The sequence below is a fragment of the Schistosoma haematobium genome, chromosome 6 (genome assembly GCF_000699445.3).
Source record: "Schistosoma haematobium chromosome 6, whole genome shotgun sequence".
Taxonomy (NCBI): domain Eukaryota; kingdom Metazoa; phylum Platyhelminthes; class Trematoda; order Strigeidida; family Schistosomatidae; genus Schistosoma; species Schistosoma haematobium.
This window is the reverse complement of record NC_067201.1, coordinates 3005215-3026838: the sequence shown is the minus strand read 5'-3', so window position 1 is coordinate 3026838 and position 21624 is coordinate 3005215. Positions and strand designations below refer to the sequence as shown.

At 34.8% G+C, this 21624-nt stretch overlaps 1 protein-coding gene across 1 annotated transcript; it reads left to right on the top strand.

Annotated features, from left to right (window-relative positions):
• Window positions 1–19607, top strand: MS3_00008321 (uncharacterized protein). Its single transcript, XM_051216686.1, has 9 exons — window positions 1–202; window positions 1858–1990; window positions 3230–3350; window positions 5219–5442; window positions 8233–8369; window positions 11179–11453; window positions 14048–14316; window positions 15816–16057; window positions 17678–19607. Exons 1-9 carry the CDS (start codon window positions 34–36, stop codon window positions 18118–18120), a joined length of 2013 nt encoding a protein of 670 aa, XP_051065279.1. The 5' UTR covers window positions 1–33; the 3' UTR covers window positions 18121–19607.
• The last annotated feature ends 2017 nt before the right edge of the window (window positions 19608–21624 follow it).

Below are 21624 nucleotides of genomic sequence, written 5' to 3'. Positions count from 1 at the left end.
GGTTACTGTTGAAGGGTACTTTGCGCGCTGTACATGAATTGTAGTCCCATTATGAGCTCAGATGACAAAAAAGAAACGGAAACATCCAACGAATGTGATGAGGGCTTTCTACCTGATGCGGATACTACTTTGGAACCTCCGCGATTCTCTATAGCCATGAAAATGAATCTTCATGATAAGGATAAAGACACATTGCTACCTCGTAAGTCACTTCTGTTGAAGACCTCAAAATCAAGAGGGCAGCTTTCGAAAGTTAGTCAGTTTACATGTTCCTAAGGAAGTTTTCGGTCGGCTTTTTGTCGTTACCATCAGCATGAGCCATCTCTACTTTTTGACTGGTTGCATTTGTGTGTAGCCATGGCTGTTTGAGAAATTTCCAGAGGTTCAGTGACTGGTTAGTTCACTGAAATAATACAGAACGCCTGGTTTTTATCAAATTGGACGGCTTGTGGTGCAGACGAGGCATCTTTCTACGTATTGAGTGAAATAGGGAGAGATTGGGTTGTTATTCTGTCTAAAATAGACCCATTGTAAAGTAATATAGTCGATCAAATCACAACTGAACACCCTCATAGAAGTTACTGTATTCTGGTCTTATCCGGCCTCATAGATTTCCTTAACTGTAAACAGTGAAATAACTGTAACCCTTGATTTAGGATCCAAGGTTATACAGTTCAAAACCAGACCCAGTATCTAACGTGCATTCGTTCGTTGTATTCCTTGAAATCTTAGGGTTTAACATTTGCTTTTCGTCCCTAGATCTCATTCATTTTCCAACATGATATTTTCTAATTCTTCTCCATCACATGTCTTTGTTAATGACTAACTACCATCATTAAGCTTTGTAACTTTTTAGTTATAACAATGTGGTGAACTAAGAGTTGCAACTGTAGCAGGTATTTGTTAACCCGATAAAATAAACACTGGTCTTGTGTCCCACCATGTCCATATGTGCTCAAACTTGTAAAGTACGAACTAGTTCCCCAATGTTAGCAGCAAGTATAGCCACAAGCTCTTTTTGATCATGTAAAACAATGTAATATCATTTGATTAACTCAAAACTCAATCGACAGGTAGTTTCTTTAATTATAATTTCGTTAGGCATATTTCGTATAGTTGTACAGTAGAAGTTAGTATTTTTAGTTTTTCAGTCCAAATTAATTCATGAAGTCACCGTCTAAGCTGTATGTAAAACTGAATACTTTCTTGGTAGAGTTCGTCACGTAACCAGAATTGAAGATCGAAGACTGCAATATATCTCATTACCGGTCGTAGTGGAGCAAGTACGATCAGTTCCAAACTCGTTGTATAATTTCTTTTTCTACTAATCAATCTCAATACGCCTGTGGCTTGTAAAATTGCGGACATACAGACGCTTTCTGAGCTGTACATCCTATATTTCTGTTTATCTATCTCACTTGAATCAAACCTCTGCTAGGGTAAACAGTTTCCTTCCACCAAGAGATTGTACATACTGTGTCCTTTGAAAAATCCTAGTTCATATCTACTTAGTTTTCGGTTCGTATGAATTCATCAGAGTACTTTTCCGTAAACTACATTATTCAATTTAACCTCTCCAAAGTCATCCAAAGACGAATCTTTGTCATTCTTCATAAACCTCAATAACCAACTATTAAAATCTATCTATTGAAGATAAACTTTTGTTTTATAATTCAAGGAAAAATCAATTAGTTCAATTATGTGTGACTTTGAAGTGAAGTACGTTTCCGACTTTCAAGTCATGTTTTTAATTTATGTTTAGAGAAGAGTAATAGGCATATTTCATTAAATAGTTAAAGTGCTACATATATTCCACTTAAGTATCTGCTTGAAATTACTTATTACTTTTCTTGTTAGCTTCACCTCCAAAGTTTGTGTCAATGAATCAACTTGCGGAAGCAGCTAAAGCATTCTATAATATGTCTTTAGCACATGAAATAACTGTGGATTCTGAGTTTAGACTGGAAAAATATGAACCACAAGAAAAAAGGTATGTGTTATGATCGATTATTGAGAGTTGTTTCATTTCAAAGATAATCTTGTCAAAAGTTGGTAATTAAGCAACTATTGATGATCAATGGTTAATAAAGAGTTGTTACTGTCTTTTTTGAGACTCAAGTAGTACGTACACTTTAATCTCCTCAAAATTAAGCTTAAAATATAGAGGGAATGCTTCAGATAAGCCAACTCTTCTATAATTAAATTCTTGTTCAATAGTTAGAAGCTTCAGTGTATAGCAACTCTTATTATTTTACGACTCGCTTCTCAGTATTCTTTTTTGTTGTTGCAAGAGTGTTGTATGGTACCCAACTATAGAATGAGGAGAAACAGTATGCGATCTCAGATGATCTTCAGCATATAAACAGTATATTTAAGTTTGATTTTTTCATTCGACTGTTTATTCAAGAACTTTATCAAGCCTAGTCCAAATTCCACATAACAGAAGAATTTTTAAACTACCTAGATCCTGTTTCAACTATCTGACCATATTAATCCATTGTACCAGAGAGCACATCAATGTATTGTGAGTTTTTGAATCTTCTGTTTTTGTGATCAATGTAATTTATGGTTAATTCACTTCAGGCTCATCTATTTAGCTGTTAATCAAACTTTACAAATACTAGTACTAGTGACCGACTGACCAAACCAAATCAGTGGAAGCGGTCCTCAAACCAATGACCCAATTATTGTATGTTAAATATTTTCAATACCTGCCCATTACTTTACTTGGTTAAGTTAATGTTTTAACTTCTGGACACAACAAAAATAGTGCACCACTTCAACCTGGTCTATTGATTTAAAATGTAACAGTAGAGTAATCTAAAAGAGAATAACAAAGAATTTAGAGACTCAATTCATCCAGAATGAATACGTAAAAAAGGTGTTCAAGTTCTAGACATTTTTCTCTGTATGGTTGAAGACAGAGAGTTGTTTAAAAAAAGTATTCACCAGAAACCAGTCGTTTATAGGCCTACGTAATAAATCAAACTTGTGCAGCTCTAGTCTCAGTAGTTTAACGTTTAATTTCAGAGGTTTGAGGTTTATTGTTGCAACAAAATTCTTACTTATCATGCTGATATTTTTAACATACAACTACATTTCATAAATATTCCGAAAATGTTCACGATTAATTAGTGCTATGTTATGCTTTCAACATTCTATGATATTACTATACTTGTTTTTATCAGTCTTTACAAATGTGTTTTTTGTTGTTCTTATTTTTGTCAAGTTTGGAATATTGTATTAAAGAAACAATGCATAGAGCATTTTGGGATATTTTACGATCTAGTTTAGATTGTGATCCTCCAGACTATGAACCAGCTTTACGCTTACTGGAAGAAGTTAAACAGGTATGTGATTTATTTGGTTATCTATTTTCTATTATTAGTACAATTCAGTATGTATTTCAACACCAATGATATTCAATGTTTTATTTTAAAATTACAGATTGAAATCATTCAACATATTATTTAGTTTCTATAGTCAAATGACATAGACAGACTTAATACACTGTATTTTCGACTTAAAGTGTACGCATAAAGTTTTTTTGACTAATAAACTGAGGAAGAAATTAAGATACTAATTGAGCTTGATTGTATCTTTCTTAAAGTGTTTAAATGTAATTCCCCATTTTAATAAACATAAACTATAAGTTGCTTTCACAGACGGATATAAGTTCTCATATATATGTCTATCAATTCCTAGTTGCCACATCACAACGAAAGGAAATTAACGGGAGGTAAATTGGCGAAGTATAAGTTATACTACTGATAGTAGAGAGAAATGAAAGTACACAATCAAAAGTATGTTCAGAGTTGAGAAAAAATGAGAGGGTAAATTCATGTGCGCCATGTCTCAGTCATTTCAGTTGATAAAAGTTGGCAATCAATTTACCACCCTTGCTATTCTGTGTCCAAAAATCCTTATTCAGTAATCAGCATACAACTAAATTAAATTAAAAATATCTTTGAAATAATCTCGATGATTGAAAGTCAAATAATCGCAACGTCTTATCCACAGGACCTGGTCCGAGCTTCCTTAGATTACTGCCCTGAGGCAGTTCGGACCAGTTTGCAAAACAAACGCTGTGGTTATTTGAACTTCAATCACTAAGATTATTTCAAATATAATTCTATTCACAATATAAGCCTTGCACCTAATTCCTTTCAAGCTGTTCTTTCCAACCAATGTTAGCCATCATATCTCGTAAGTAGGCTGATATATGATTAAGCTGACAATCCATCATAGGTGTCTTCGAAACATTGCTCGTATATCCTGGGACCACCGAGTAAGTAATGCAGTTGTTAGGAAACGGGTACTAGTTAAGGATGGCAAATTAATTGATGAAGTAATGAAACTTCATCAGTTGAGATGGCTGGGACATGTGTTACGTTTGCCTAACCACCGACTGCCCCGACGAGCGAGGATATATGGTCTAGGAGTACGTTGGAAAAAAGGTAGGGGCGGCCAGATCAAAACATGTCACAAATCCATGAAGTCACTGACAAGTGGACTGAGCCATGTTGGTAGATGTAGACTACCTGGTTGGGATCCGCGAAACGATAGCAACCGATGATTAGAGACTTTGAATGACATGGCTCAAAATCGTTTGCGATGGCGCAGGTGCACCCACTCTTTGTGTTCTCCCAATTTCTAATCTTCTGAATTGTTCATATCCCTTTTCTCCTCTTTCCAAATTTATTTGATTCGATTATACTCCTTGAATAAGATCTTCAAACCCTAATCTTTCTGATTACTGCCTATACTTTTACTACCTCTACCACCATGGGATTTGAATGGACAACTGCATCTCTGTGCTAACGTGGTGTGGCAACTCGAACTGATGTACGTACGTGTGAAGTTCTACGTTGATACTAACCGACTGTACTGGTAGACTGGAAGAAAACTATAGACAGACAAACCATAATATGGAGTCAATTCACGAAGTCATTGGCAATTTGACTGATCCATATAGGTGGGTGAAAACTGCTTCGGTAAAGTCTACCCAATCATTGTAACCAATGGTTAGATAATTTGGATGACATGTCTCAGAATCGTCTGCGGTGGCACAGATCCTTTCATTCTTTGCCATTTCTTAAATCCTGGGTTCCGAAATTTTACCATAATTTCTACTGTTAATGGTACTGTTACTAGTTCTAATCCTCTTGAATTCTTTTTCCTATCCAAATTATTTAGTATTTTTTATTACTTATTTTAGTCATTACAAAGTTTAGTTTTGCCTAATCAAACAACATTGAAAACACTTATTGAAAATCTTTTGGATATGGATATAGCTAAATCTCAATTAGAAGAAACTGGTTATTTAAGTTTAGAAATTTATAAAAATGAAGTAATTAATTTAATGAAACAATTTTGTGCTCCAATACGTGATCAAGAAGTTGAAGATTTAAGAAAAATCGATGATCCAATTGATGCATTCAAGTAAGCTTTATCATCATTATTATTAATATATTATTTACTTTAAATATTGGATAAAAACTTTTTAGATCTAAAGTATATTAACAATTGGTCAATTATAACTGGATGAATATTAGAAAAGTTTAAACAGTTGGTGTTCTCTTCCGGATTATTATTCTTATTTATGTCTTTATTGTTGCATCTTCATATTCTGCTTATTGTAAGCCCCCAGATACCCTAGTACGGCCGAGGGTGGAGAGAGTTAGCTCTCTCTCTCAAAACGCTCTCACATGGCCACGCGTATCCAGCCACTACCAGGGAAGTCGTACTCGCTGCCTTTTGGTGGTAGGGGTGTTGTCTATCAAATTGAGAGGACGAAAAGCGAACGTCTGGCGCTTTACTCGGGTTGGTGGATATGGACGATCCACCTAGGGGAGTTGGAAAACCCTGATTCCATACCAATGGTGCACATGGGCTACAGTATCCTGAAAGAACAGATGGTGTCTGAATCAATTATCGGTCACCGACTACCATGGGACTGCATCTCCTAACGTCGCTCCACTGCCTTGTGGATCAGACCTTTAGGTCGAAGGCTCCGGATGTGGCCCCATAGGAAAACAACCTTCGCTCTGGGCACCCAGGCAGTATCAAATCCCACACTGAAATCAAGTGACTTATGTGGCGCATATCTATTTGGTGCCCCTTTGTATCAATATGTACTGTTTTCTCCGCCTTCTACCACTTATAGTACAATCGTGTTTTAAGTGTGATTTCATACTCGGTTCATTAGTGATCAAGTATTACAAGTATATTATTATATGTGTGGTGGGTTATGTTTGAACTTGGTACAGTAGAGAACTAATCCGTTTCTTATCTACACTTTATGATTGGCCACTGGGTTCTTCTATACGAAAGTTTCACTGATTTAATATAAAGTCAAATGAATAAAAATGACATTTAAGTCCCCATACTTCAGTTTTGACGACCGGGAAGTATCATTAGCTCTCATAATTAGAGTTTAACGCATATGCAAGCATCTAGTGAATATATTAATTGACTTATTCCTTGTAGATCATCTCATCTGGTGAGATCAATAAAACGGATACTTTCGATATACACCATCTGTTGTTTTTTTTTTAAATTTTTATATAAATCATGTTTCTACTTCATGAACAGATTGCCACTCCTACTATTGACATCATTTAAGATTACTGTTCCACTATCGCCTGATTACTACAAATCAGGTATAGATTCTTATTTTAGCTTTCTGATTTGTTTTTTTTTTAATGAACCATTGGGTATTTAACATCCTCAACAGTTTGAAGTGATCAATCTACGTTAAATGTACATTAAGTTTCATTGTATTAGTTAAATATAATAGAAATTAATTTTAATTATAAAAAATAAATCTGGCGAGATTATAATTTATGGATAAACCAATCAGATTTGAGATAGTAGATGTTAGATTTTGGCACGAAATTCATCTAGCTAAATACCATTTTGGCATTATAACTGATGTTAGTTCATGATGGAAACATTAAATATAATCCTTAAACCTAACGTCCAACTTGAAATCCTAAACATAATTTCTCACACTGGTTTATTGGGCAGCCAACCCAAAACGTGGCATCAGTGCTTGAAGTCATTAACTTATAGTCTTAGTCATGTTGGTAGATACAGACTACTTGGTTGGGGTCCGCGTGACTATCGTAACCAATGGTTGGAGACTATGGGTGAGATGGCTCAGAATCGATCACAATGGTGTACGTATATACACTCTTTGTCTTCCATTAAACTATGAAATTAAAATCGCTTAATATCTTTCATTCTACGAACTAATTTTTTCTTTCTGTCCTATATCCTTATATGCAATTTGTTTTGTATTACCACCATTGGCTTAATTACTTCTATGAATTTGGTGTTCATCTTGTTGTGTTGAAGAGGTATGGCAACTTGGACCGATGCATATATGTACCTGGTCCTACGTTGTAGCTGACTGACTAACCGCAGTCTACCGGTACACCAGAAAAGACCGCCTGTTGAGGTAGATGATAGTTGGATATGCGTAATGAATATCTCAACCACCTCATTTGATGAACGTTCACTACGTCATTAACCGATTTACTATCCTTACCTAGTACCGTATGCCCAACCTCAGCATCTTTCAGTTGTCCCAAAAAAACACATGCAATGGTTTGAACGCACGTATGATCTAATAATAGTAGCCTACGAATGCCCTGTATTCTTATTGATCATATTTTGCAGCTATAAAGTAGAACAAAAAAATCTGTTGCATAATAATCTCATCCTTTGGTTGATAGACGTATGTATATTACTACGTAACAACTGACACAAGTTAACAAACTCCAATCAAGCTTTATCAATCTATACCAAAATTTTACCAGACACTAACAAATCAAGGCTAATGAAAATTTTGAATGAAGCTATCGACGCAATTAACTTCTTCACACCCCAATCTTAATTTAAGCGTTAATGCAAACTAATCTTAAAGCAACATTTCAAATTTGGATAGAAGGAATCACATCATAAACATCCTTTCATTTGTTTTTGTTGTTTAAAATGGATCATATATTTTACACTCTGTTACCATGTTCACCAAACAAGACTATGCTATCTGCGTAATTTAAATTAGAAATTAATTCTCATGGTAGAAGATTACCTAATGAAATGTCAAAAGTGTTATTTCTAAAAAAAGGGTTTTCTACAATGTAATTAATGAAGAGAAAGTCGACATGTTCTAAAGTTTATTTCCATTCATGTTTATGTTTATTTTCTCTCTTTTTTGAAAATTAGAAATGTCTTTATTCTACTGGATAAAATGCATATGGATTTGGCTAATTTTACAATTAAACAAATGAGACCATATATTCGTCAACAGGCTGTTACTTATGAACGAACAAAATTTGCTACATTTTTAGAAGCTCAACAAAGTAAATGAAAATTATATATATTCACTTGGTATTGTTTGTTTGAATCTCCTCATTTGATGTTTAGGATTGCAATTGATCAGTCTCTCTTATTGGCACATCAGCCTTAATGGGTTGGTGTCTGACGAAATCTCAGTAGAGATTCGAAAAGCTCGTTTGGCTTTTGCCAAATTACGTCACCTATGGCGAAGGCAAGATATCCGTCTATCAATAAAAGGACGAGTATACTGCGCGGCAGTCCGTTCTGTTCTCATTTACGGCAGCGAAACATGGCCATTAAGAGTTGAAGATACTCGTAAGCTACTAGTATTTGACCACAGATGCCTTAGAAATATTGCTGGCATCTGCTGGGATCGCCGGGTAGGTAATAGTGAGGTTAGACGCAGGGTATTAGGTAATGATGGTAAATCAGTCAATGAGGTTGTGAATCTTCATCGACTGAGATGGTTGGGCCATATGTTACGTATACCCGAACACCGATTACCACGACGTGCAATGCTAACCGGTGTTGGAGATGATTGGAAGAAAGTTGGGGGTGGCCATACCAAAACGTGACATCAGTGCTTGAAGTCACTAACTTGTAGTCTTCGCCATGTTGGTAGATGCAGACTACTTGGTTGGGGTCCGCGTGACCATCGTAACCAATGGTTGTAGACTCTTGGTGATATGGCTCAGAATCGATTACAATGGCGTAGATAGTGTATACACTCTCTGTCTTCCCTTAAACCTTGAGATTAAAATCGCTTTATATCTTTCTTTCTACGAACTAATTTTTTCTTTCTGTCCTATATCCTTATATGCAATTTTTCTTTTATATTTTACCACCATTGGCTTAACTACTTCTATGAATTTGGTGTTCATTTTGTTGTGTTAATGGGGAACGGCAACTTGGACCGATGCATATATATGTACCTGGTCCTACGTTGTAACTGACTGACTGACTGACTCTTACTGGCATATGTGCATACTGTACAGATTACCTTGATATTGCCTTGATTCACAAGCATTATAAGCAAAGATGAATAATGGTTAGCAGTAAAATCCAGAACACGCATTTCGTCAAGTAGCTAAGTGGATAATGCGATGGCGTTTGAAGAGAACGGTACTGAGTTCGTGTCCCAAAGTGAACATTAACTTTGAGATGCAGGTACATCCAGTTGACGAGTCCGAAATAGGAAGAAATGCGCGTCAAACTGGATTCCACTGCTAGCGACTTTCCATCTTTGTATTATATATATTGGTTATGTAAGTATGATCATTTACTGTATTTTTTTATCATTTGGTTTTGTTAAAAATTATGTAACTAATGAACTGTGAAGTGTTCACTAAGATACGAAAAGTACTTCCGAAAATTCATCCTTAATCTATTTATTAAGTATAGAATCTTGTCCTTGTCCTCAAGCAAACAATCTAAGTGTGTTTGTTTGTGGTAATTTACAATTAAGTGGAATGTAGAGTTCTAACCAATAACCTAATAATAAATTACGAATTAGGTGTCTTAACTATTATTAAACTACTATCGAACTTATTGAAATGTACGATATGGATGATCAGTTATTTGAGCCAAAAAAACAGTCATCTCATCCTTTTGTAAAAATTTCACTAATAATAGTACAATGTGTTATGTGTAATTCAGACATTTAACCAATCAAAGCATTGAATCAAAGAATAATGTATCTTGGATATTCAATCTCTTGAATAAGAAATACATTTTCTCACTTCTACTAAAGTGTTTTCTAGTGTTTATAATCATCTAAGAATACATTTTAGCAATAATATTATGGTGTTTAAACCCTAAATGTACCGTAAAATGTTACTTATAAACGATTTGTCTTCTCGTTGGTTACTCTCTCTCTCTCTCTCTCTCTCTCAGAGTTATGTAAATTATGTAATATACAGTGAGATCCACTCTTTTTTTGTTACCACTTCTTGAAACAGAAGCTAGCTTACAGATTTCACTCTTCCCTCTTTTCACATTCAGGTTTTTCGCAGAAATGCGTGTGATTCTCTTGATGTTTACTAATGATCAGACAGTTCCAATTTGGGAGTATTTTATACAGTAAATAAAATATAGGCGTTTTTTTTTCTTAAATTTTAGGCAATTTCAACTTTACTTAAATTCATAGATATCTGAATATCTCTTAAACGGGTCACTGTACTCATATTTAACGGTGTAGGTTTGGTAATAAACATCGAAAAGTTGCACATACGTACATACCAAACAGTATATAGATTGTACATAGAACGTTTTACTGTGTGATAGGGCTGTCTACGTTATCAGTATTATCCTAGTGTCACTGTAATACTTTAAATTCTAAGAATTTTCTATTGACGTCACGAACTGACCTAAGTTATACAAGCATTTGGAACTCGGAAGCAGTGGGCGGCTGTTTCATCCCAGTATGGAACTCTTCAGCAGTACTCATCCATGACCTCACAGCTGGAAACCAAATCGAATACCTTCGACCCTACATGGTAGCACTGAACCTCTAGACCACTAAGCCAGTATCGGATGGTGTAAATGTCTAACTCCTATCAATCCATGATATTGAGCAATCATCTTTTTTCTTCAGTGGGTAACTTCCTCACACCCAACGCCGTTCAGTTTCACTGGTTAGGGTCTTTCAATAGAAATTTGGAGAATTCCTCTCAAAGCTAGCCACTGGTGAACACATGATGATTGATATTATTATAGCATCGTAATGATTGTTGAATTCTAGTGAAATCACGAATTATATTTTTGTTTTAGTCTTATAACTCGACCCTTCCTATCACTATTTCCAATTTCTTCGATTTTTTTTATTCTACTTAGAACTTGGTATTGATGGCTTAGCTCATACACGTGATTGGATTAAACAAGCACATGATAATCTTCTTCATGTATCACATCAACCAATTAATCATGAGTGCCCCAATGCATCCAGTAATATCAGCGCTAATAATAAGAACACTCCAGTGGATCTTAAAAACACTTCAGATAGTTGTTCTACCACAAGTAATGATACTATCCCATTGACACCGAATAATATACTACGTGAAGCCTACTTGAAGTTATTGACATGGCCACGTGATCGTGATTGGCCTGAGGTAAATTTTGAGTGTATGTGTGTTTTTTTTTCAACATTATCATACTTAATTTTCAGTAAATAACTCAAGTATCTTAGAATTGATTTCCTTTTAACTAAATACCAAAGGTCAATGGGTACATTACATATCATACCTTAAAAAATTTGTTTACAGAAAAATAACCCTTATCAGTTATTTGCTCCTAGGGCAAGTTCCTTTGTGAGATCCTAAAAATACAGCAACATCGCAATTGAATTCTCTTTTAAGTCATATCCAGTAACACCTCGAACCACTGAGTTATACACCATCTCTACGGCTTCAACTAAGGAATCTTAATGGATAAACAGATGTCGGTCATAGACAGGTATTTTTTGCATCATCATCCCGTGCCATCAATTGAACTCTCCCACGTATTCCATTTAGTCTCAGCGTAACAAAAATCATACGCGATGTGGAAAATGCTGTTATGACATTCATAACACAATTTCAAGCCCCTGAAAGTTCGTGTTTCAAGATGGTGACACTGATTGAATTATAACCACTGAACCCAAATACACATTGTCAAACCGTAGCGTTGTTAAGATGGCGTTACCACCAGATCCTAGCAATCCTTCGAAGACCACGATCAAGTGCAAGTATTTTCCGGACGTCTTCAGATCAAATGTATCAGAAATGCTCTCACCGATCTTTTGTAAACTCAAATTTTTACAATAGTGCCAAAAGCGATCCGGATCCCCGTAAGCCATTATGATTTCTATCATACATAAATTGATTTCATCTGTCACACCACTTGGATTCACATACTTTTCCAGATGTATTGAATTTCCGACTCCAGATTGCTATTATTCTTACCAAATTACTTTGCATTTAGAAAGTGCAAAGTTTGTTTTGTACTTATGGACACTAGTTTGAATTGGTTGTGTATCATCACACAGTAAGATAATGTCGTCTGCATGTTAAATGTCGAAAAGTCTTTCCTGTTAATGGATCCATACTACCTACTTCCTTAAAAGCTGTTCCCAGAATGTCATCCATAGCAAAATTGAAGAGGATTGGTGAAACTGGGACTCCATTGATGTAATAGGACAATGGAAGGAGATTGATGTATGCCTTCGCTCTGTCTGTACTTGTGTACAGAGCCTCTTATATGTTAATAGATTTCTTATCAGTGACCTTATTTAACGGATAATCTTAAAGCAAAGCCGTGTTCAACAAATGGGAGGTGAAACTGGTACAATGCAATACAACAGTTGTTGGCCTACAATAATTGTGGTGATGCTCTAACACTATGGAGAGTGGAAATCTAATAAATAAATCTACGACTTGAACTGAAACTGTCCTGCTCCTAGCAAGTTAGCTTCTTACGGCTTTTGTGCAACCTGTAAAGTCTGTTGGAAGCCAGTAGTTTGGAAACAGAAAGCAGACTTGTACAATGTTAGCTTTTTTCACAAACTGTATAGGCTCTTTTTGAAGATTGAACTGTCTAGTTAAGTGTATCACAAAGTATTATAAATAGTTTAATATTACATACATTTATCGTTAAACTTCATTAATCTGATCAGAATATTATAAACTGTAGAATTTACGAGGTCACTTTCAAGTGAACTCTTGTTTATAGTTACTTACATTAAACTATCTAATCAGATACAGTTTGTCTGAACATTTCCTAATTTACTGCTATTCAATTAGCAAATGTACAATTGAAACCCTACTAATCACTTTGTCATATATAATTTTCTATATTAAATTTCCATACTAATGGAATTACCTAAACAGTTCTGCTGTACAAATCTCAGTCAGCTAAAATGTAGGACCAGGCACATATGTACATCGGTCCAAGTTGTCATATCTCATTAGGAAACGGGTACTAGGTAAGGATGGCAAATCAATTGATGAAGTAGTGAAACTTCATCAGTTGAGATGGCTGGGACACGTGTTACGTATGCTCAACCACCGACTGCTCCGACGTGCGATGTTCAATAGTGTACGAGTAGGTTGGAAGAAAGCTAGGGGTGGCCAGACCAAAACATGGCACAAATCCATGAAGTCACTGACAAGTGGACTGAGCCATTTTGGTAGGTGTAGACCACCTGGTTGGGGACCGCGAGATGATAGCAACCGATGGTTAGAGACCCTGAATGACATGGCTCAAAATCGTTTGCAATGGCGCAGGTGCACCCACTCTTTGTGTTCTCCCAAATTCTAATCTCCTGATTCCTCTTTGTCTCTTTTTTTCTCTTCCCAAATTTATTTCACTGGGTCATACTCTTTAAATAACATCTCCAAACCTGAATCTTCCCGATTACTGCTTATACTCTTACTCTTACCTCTACCACTGTGGGATTCGAATCGACAACTGCATCTCTGTGCTAATGTGGTATGGCAACTCGAACTGATGTACGTACGTGTGAAGTTCTACGTTGCTACTGACTGAGCGACTGAGCACAACAAGATGAACACTGGATTCATAGAAGTGGTTAATTCAATAGTGGTAATATATAAAAGGAAGATTGCATATAAAGATATAGTACAAATTGAATTACTTACCAACATATGAATTAAATTTTCTTTTTTTTCAATCTTTCTATTGTTTTCCTTCTTCCTCCTCTACAAAGACAATGCTCATGGATCAATATCGTCTTATAGATTTAGGCAATCAATTAACTATTATTGTCAATTTAACATCTCTTGTTCTGGTTGTATGTAATTATATAGCATCGAATGTATCAACATTCACTACAACTGGATTATCTTCATTAACTGCAACAAAACCTATTTTATCAATTCCACTTGAAACTAGTTTACCACATGATGCAATGATACAATTGAAAAAATCTATTTGTCAAGATGTTGCACCAATATTACATGGAATCTCTTTAAATTAGTAAGTGTTAAATGTGATGTAAGGATAGTTGATTGATTAGTTACCTAGTCAGATTAGTAGATGATAGTATGACAAATATTAGATGTGTTTTTTTTCTACCCGTCATTAGTATATATTATTGTCTATTGTTGTCGTTGAAATATCCCTACGTTCTAGTCAGGTCATTCACGTACTCTTAATCACAGTTGTGTTAAATTCCTGGCAGGTTATCTAGTGTAGTGTTCTGATTGGTGTAAAGGAGAATTTCGAGCGTTATTTCAAAAATAAGATTTTCATTCTCCTTCATACCATTCATACAATAAACACTTGATGTTCTATCCATTTACTAATCACAACGCTAGGCTGATTTGAAGACAACAAAATCGGGAACAATTATGAACGGTTTGATTTCTGAGATATTACAGGAATAATTTGAACAATGAAAACATTCATTGAAAAAGTGGAGGGAGGTAAAAAGAGACAGTAATTTGAGGATGATATGACTAACAACAACAAACAAACAAATAACACATAAATATTGGTACAAGAGGGCACCAAATATATATGCGCCACACCATATTTGTGTGTGTGTGTGTGTGTGGGCTGTGATACTGCCCGGGTGCCCAGACCGAAGCAGGTGGTTATCTTAAGGGGCCATACCCAGAGCCTTTGACCTAAAGGTCTGACCCACAAGGCAATGGAGCATCGTGAGGAGATGCTATTCCGTGGTAGCCGGTGACCAACCATTGGTTAATACGCCATTTGTTCCCACAGGATACTGGAGCCCATGTGCACCATTAGTTTAGAATCCGGTTAAAGCGCCGGACATTCGCTTTTCGTCCTCTCATTTTTGTAAACAACACCCTGCCACGAGAAGGCAGTGAGTAGGACTTCCCTGGCAGAGGCTGTATACGCGTGGCCGTGTGAGAGCATTTCGAGAGGGAGGGTGGGCCCACCCCACTCTCGGCCATACCAGGGCATTTGGGGACTGATATATTCTAAAGTTTTTATGATCTTAGTCAATATATTTATTTATGTTGAACAAATCATACATACTTAATATTCTTTCGTATAGCGTAATGACTTAGTGGTTATGATATTTGATTTTCATTCAACACTATATCACCGGTTCAAGCCCCATTCTACGTACTTCAGTTTCAGTATCCGATTTGTATCGGTAGTAGTCCCCTTACATTTATAGCATATTGAGTTCATGTGTTAACTAAAGCTAAACTACCATGGAAAACGTGGAAGCACTGGACGGCTATTTCACCCTAGTATGGTGGATCCACACTTCTGAGGAGTCTCACAATAAAACGAAACGACCGTCCATTGCTTCCAGGTTTCCCATGATGGTCTAACTTCAGTTAACTCATGAATTCAATTATTAAATTACTACAATTTCCACAAAATCCCTCTCTATTTATAGCATAGCTTGAAACCAAGTATGTGATAATTCAATTATATTTTACTTTATACTACTTAATTCCTTCTTTCATTTGTACTTATTATGAATTTAGTAAACCTGATCAATTAGTTGATGATATAATTGAACAAGTTATATTAACCATTGAATTATGGTATAATCGATGCATACAATCTTGTAATTTAGTTACATCATCATCATCATCTAACTTATCAACATTAACTGAGTATAAATCATTATGTACAACTGCTTCTATGACAGATTATGGACGTAATGAATTAAGCTTACAATTGACTTCAGTTATTATCAGTGAACATCCTGTTTATAAACTTATGTGTAAGTTTTATAAAATAACATTTTTTTAATGTGTGTGTATGCAAATTATTTCTACTTTTTTCCTTTTTCTTTTTGCCAATATTTCCTCTATATACTACTTTTAATTCTTATCATTCTTTTCATTTTCTATTTCTTGAATCAGCTGATCATTATGTTTCACTTGTGATTAATTGAATGATCATTTTGTACATAGTTCTAGGTATTACCACTACTATCATTATGATCTACCGTTCTCATTTTTTACTACTACTATTACTACTACTACTACTACTACTACTACTACTACTACTACTACTACTACTACTACTACTAATAATAATAATAATAATAATAATAATAATAATAATAATAATAATAACAATAATAATAATCGTAACATAATCAATTAACTAGTTAAGTCGTATGATAATAGGCAACTAACTGAGTGCACACACACACACACGCTTATACATTAGAGTACATAAATATATTAAATTTCAACCATGGTAACAATAAAATGAATATTTTTCATCGTTGAATTCATGATTCAGTTGAAGTTAGATCGCCATCGAAAATCTCGAAGCATTGGGTAGCCGTTTCATCCTAGTATGGGACTCTTCAGGACAAAACGGCTGTTCAGTACTTACAGATTTTCCATAGTGGTTTTTCACTTCAATTGACTCATGAATTCAACTACTGAATTACTATAATAATATCCACAAAACCCCACTCTAATTATAATAAAATGAATAATTAATCATTTTATTTGTGTTATCATCTTCAAATGAAGTATAGTCATTCCGCTTTTTGTGTGTAAAAATTTACCACTGAATTTTGTGACCAATACTTGAAAGAACAGTGGTGATTATCGATTTATAAATTTATGATCGGAGCTCCTGTCGGTTTACAATTATGATCAAGTTGATACATGAAAGAGTGTAATATTCAATGGACAGTGATATAAGATTAAACTGTTTTGTTTTTCAAAAGAAGTTCGTCACCGAAATTTGTAGGGAACCATTGTTTTCGCATTAGAATAACTAGGAACGTCATATTATATAGTGTATGAAGGAGCGATTTCAGTGCCAATATAGAGTACTGATAATTATATGTAATTAGGGAGAAGACGAAAATATAGCGATAATAATTAAACTTACTGTGATAGCTCTGTCCTTATGCTTAACTTAAGAACTAAACTGTGTATAACATGGCTCAAAGTCGTTTGCAATGGCGCAGGTGCATCCACTCTTTGTGTTCTCCCAAATTCTAATCTCCTGATTCCTCTTTGTCTCTTTTTTTCTCTTCCCAAATTTATTTCACTGGGTCATACTCTTTAAATAACATCTCCAAACCTGAATCTTCCCGATTACTGCTTATACTCTTACAACCTCTACCACTACGGAATTTGAATCGACAACTGCATCTCTGTGCTAATGTGGTATGGCAACTCAAACTGATGTACATACGTACGAAGTTCTACGTTGTTACTGATTGACTGAAACTGTGTATCCGTAGTAATTAACCTCTACGTTAAAATAACTGTATTGTATCTTATGATTTTCATAATACTTACCGTTTAGAAGCAATTATTATAACACTTGTGTGGGTTTTTTTTAATGATAATTAACTTTTGACTTTCAGATAAACGAGCTATGGATTTTCTACGCTCTGCATTGTCGTCCTATCCTCCTGAACCATTACCTTTACCTCCAGGTTTCAGTGTTCTACTTGATCTTGATCAAGATAAACTCAGTTCTTCCACCAACGAAAATGGGACTACTGTTAATTCTGTTGGGTATTTACGAAAACCTCCATTAAACATCCCGACAACAATGATGTCAGGTGGTAGTAGTACCACTACTGGATTACTTTTTCATTCTTCCCCTTCTAGTCCACATAAAGAATCAATCAATAGTTTTAAAACTTCTAAATTTGAAATATTAAGTTTATCCGATTTAGCAAGTCGTCTTCTACCATTATTAGCTCATAATCGTCATGTATTTGGTTCATATTATGCTGAAATTATTCAACCGTTACTTATGCCGGAAATTCAAAAACTTTCTAATACTAATAGCGAAAAATGATTTCATATATCATCTCCTTATATACATATATATATATATAGTCATTGTTTTCGAATGTAGACAACAACAAGAACTATCCATTGTACATTTATAAAAACAAACCACTATTCGTATTATTATTATTAGCAACCGCAGCAGTAACATTAGTAATAGTTCGTTGGTTGGTGGGGGTCTTTTTTCTTACACTAACAATCAATTTTTCTATTCATTGTCCAATTGTTTCTTCCATCTCATAACTGTTCCCCCTTTTTTTGTCTATAGGAGAATAATAAATAGTATATTGATTACAATATCATTACTTATATGTTCTTCACTACTTTAGTGTTGTCGGTTTTTTTTCTTTCTTTTTTTTTACTGTATCTGTATGTGTAGACGTGATATCTATTTTTTTCAAAACATAAAAGTTGTTATCCATATGAACTTTACTTCACTTTTGTTGTTGTTGTTGTTTATTTCCACTGATAGATGATTACGTAACCAGTGAGTACTGTAGTTGAATTAGTTACTTATTTCAAATGTTAGTTTATTGCATTTTATGTATCTTTTCTTTTCTTGTCTTCTCTTCCTTTTCTTTTCTCTTCTTTTTTTCTCAACTTTAGTTTTCATGTTGTTTGTTTGTTTGTTTGTATATAATTCTCTAATATTTCATTTCAATGAAATGAATATCCATCAAAAATGATATTACTATGATGTAATAATACAAGTAGATGGTTTAAAGGAAAAATACCTTAGTGATTGTTTCCTTTTTATTACTTTTTTCCTGAATAACACCAATGTCACTTGTTTCTTTTATATTGGTTACCTATTAAAAATCGATATTTTGTTCCTTATTTTTTTTATTGATTGTTAACTTTTAAAGAATTACATTTCATTGTATGTTTTATTCAAGTACATTTGTTGCATGTATATTTAGGTTTATTGACTGATCCTATCATATTTACACCGAAATGTAAATAAATAATTAAAGTTCGATTAAAGGTACAATATTATTGTACTAATTATCATGGTTACGTTGTGAACATGAAAACTGTTGATAATCGATTATTACTTCTAGTTTTAGAGAAAACATCATGCTTAAAGTTTTGCCATAGAAACTTAAATATTGAGTAGATACTCTACAGTAATCAGTGCCAATTTGGATTGTTGAGTCAGCTTTCTGAGAACTGCAACAGAGCCTCCAGAGGCCCTAAAGGAACCGAAGAGTCCCAATCAATCAGAGCATGATGGGGCTATCTAGAATATCAACATGGCGTGCTACTATGTGTCAGTAGCATAATATGTCTTTTAGTGGATTGGTCAAAATATGATGTTGATTTAACAAATGTTAACATTTATAAATACTCGTGTTTTTCTGTACAAAAATGAACCTTTGGAGTAAAGTGTTTTTCGCTTATTGTGAACCTTTTCTCTCAAGTTCAGATCACTGCGTAGTTCTAGCTTGCGGGTTACTAGAATAGCTTATGAACCGAATAAAGTGTTCAAATTAACAAGACTTATCAAGAATTAATTCTATAATGTACATCATTGTATTGTTGACTATATCAGAAAAGAATACACTTAGTGTATCTGTTTTCGTAACAGATTCTAGAAGAATTTCCTTATAGATCTTGAGTTACCATAAATTATTCCCCTTTAAAAGATTTGATACAGTCTGTCTAATATATTCAAACAGTTCATGGAACGTATCAATTCACCATGTCGACAAAACTGTAAATACTGTATTAATAAAGTACAAATTATAGAAAGATGATGAATAGATGGTAATAGATTTATAAAATTTGATCAATCTTAAGGATATTCGCAATCATAATATAGTTTAGTGCTTTAGTAACTGAATATTTTCTCGATTTTCATATCTTGATGGTAACCAGTTTTTTCATGACTACTGAAGACTAGGACGAAATTTAGACCTATGAATTCCTGTAATCTCTTCTGAGCGAGAAAAATGTATATAATGTAAAAGTATTGAAATTTAGCCACAGAATTAAGCGAAGAACTTTACCGGTACTATTAACTAAATAGTATGACAATTCCCAGATATATATATATGAACTAATACATTTTCATCATTTATACAACAGTCAGACAAGATAACCAATCATTAAAATACAACGGAACTCTTAGAGACTCAGTTTCTGTTTGGAATCTATATAGAATTGATTGGCTGCTATAATGAAGCCATATACTGAGAAAATAATAATTTTTGGAACTATCTTAAGAAGAACTACTGTTTATATTTTAGTTGTATAATTACTAAATACTTGGATTATTTTATATTTGTATTCCCTTATTTGTAAGCTATTCGTGGTACATTAACTGTTTCTATGTTATACCTTCCCTAAGTTACTTATTATTCAATTTTCCTTTGCTAATGGTGTAATCATATGTATATTGGATTTTCCTACTTATACTACTGTGCGATTAGGTAATTAAATGAGTTTGGATTTATGAACTCAACTATACTGTTGAAGTTTGTCTACCCGCTATGTTCTGTTGTGGCCGTCAGACAAGTGAGATTGGGAAGCTACATCCTATACCAGTAGGCGTAAGTATTGATCTTGGCCATTTTGTCACTGTCGTCGACTTATTAGTCAAAAGAAGGGCATTCTGTTATTTGGTTAACAGGAAGCCATTGATCCTACACAACCGGCCTAGGCAACTTAGTCAACAACCGAACTAAATAACATAATTTCTCCTATTGAAAAAAATAAATAACGACCTGATCACACGAGGCCTAATACGATGTAAAAATCCGTTTATTTTGCCGTTAAATCATTGGTTTCACTCAAAATTAATAATTCTTATCTGTAGTTCATTTATCAACTAGAGACTAACATACTCGGCTTCGATCTGAGTATTTTTTATGTTTGACAATCAATGATATTACCTGATCGATCAAATCTCTTTCCAACATGATTATTATCTCTTTTGATCTAATGTACACTTCACTAACATGATAGTAATTCCTGTAAAATCATATAGTATTGTAGTGAACAAGGACACGAATGGGGATGATCGAATGCCCTGGTACGGCCGAGAGTGGGGAGAGTACGCTCTCCCTCTCCAAATGCTCTCACATGGCCACGCGTATATAGCCTCTGTCAGGGAAGTCCTACTCACTGCATTCTCGCACCACGGGTGTTGTTTACAAAATTGAGAGGACAAAAAGCGGACGTCCGGCGCTTTAACCGGATTGGTGGATATGGAGAATCCACCTAGGAGAGTTGGAAAACCCTGATTCCATACCAGTGGTGCACATGGGCTGGCTCCAGTATCCTGAAGGAACAAATGGCGTATGAACCAATTTTCGGTCACCGGCTACCATGGGACTGCATCTCCTTACGATCTCCACTGCCTTGTGTATCAGACCTTTAGGTCGAAGGCTCCAGATGTGGCCCCCTAAGAAAACGACCTGCTCCGGTTTGGGCACCCGGGCAGTATCACAGCCCTCACACATATCTAATGAGATTTATGTGGCGCATATCTGTTTGGTGCCTCCTTGCA

What these genes read in the sequence shown, in the direction of transcription:
- MS3_00008321 (XM_051216686.1), top strand. Translation starts at nt 34, where the DNA reads ATGAATTGTAGTCCCATTATGAGCTCAGATGACAAAAAAGAAACGGAA. An exon ending in TAAAGACACATTGCTACCTC is followed by an intron (nt 203 to 1,857) that starts GTAAGTCACTTC and finishes TTTTCTTGTTAG; the next exon opens with CTTCACCTCCAAAGTTTGTG. An exon ending in GATCCAATTGATGCATTCAA is followed by an intron (nt 5,443 to 8,232) that starts GTAAGCTTTATC and finishes TTTGAAAATTAG; the next exon opens with AAATGTCTTTATTCTACTGG.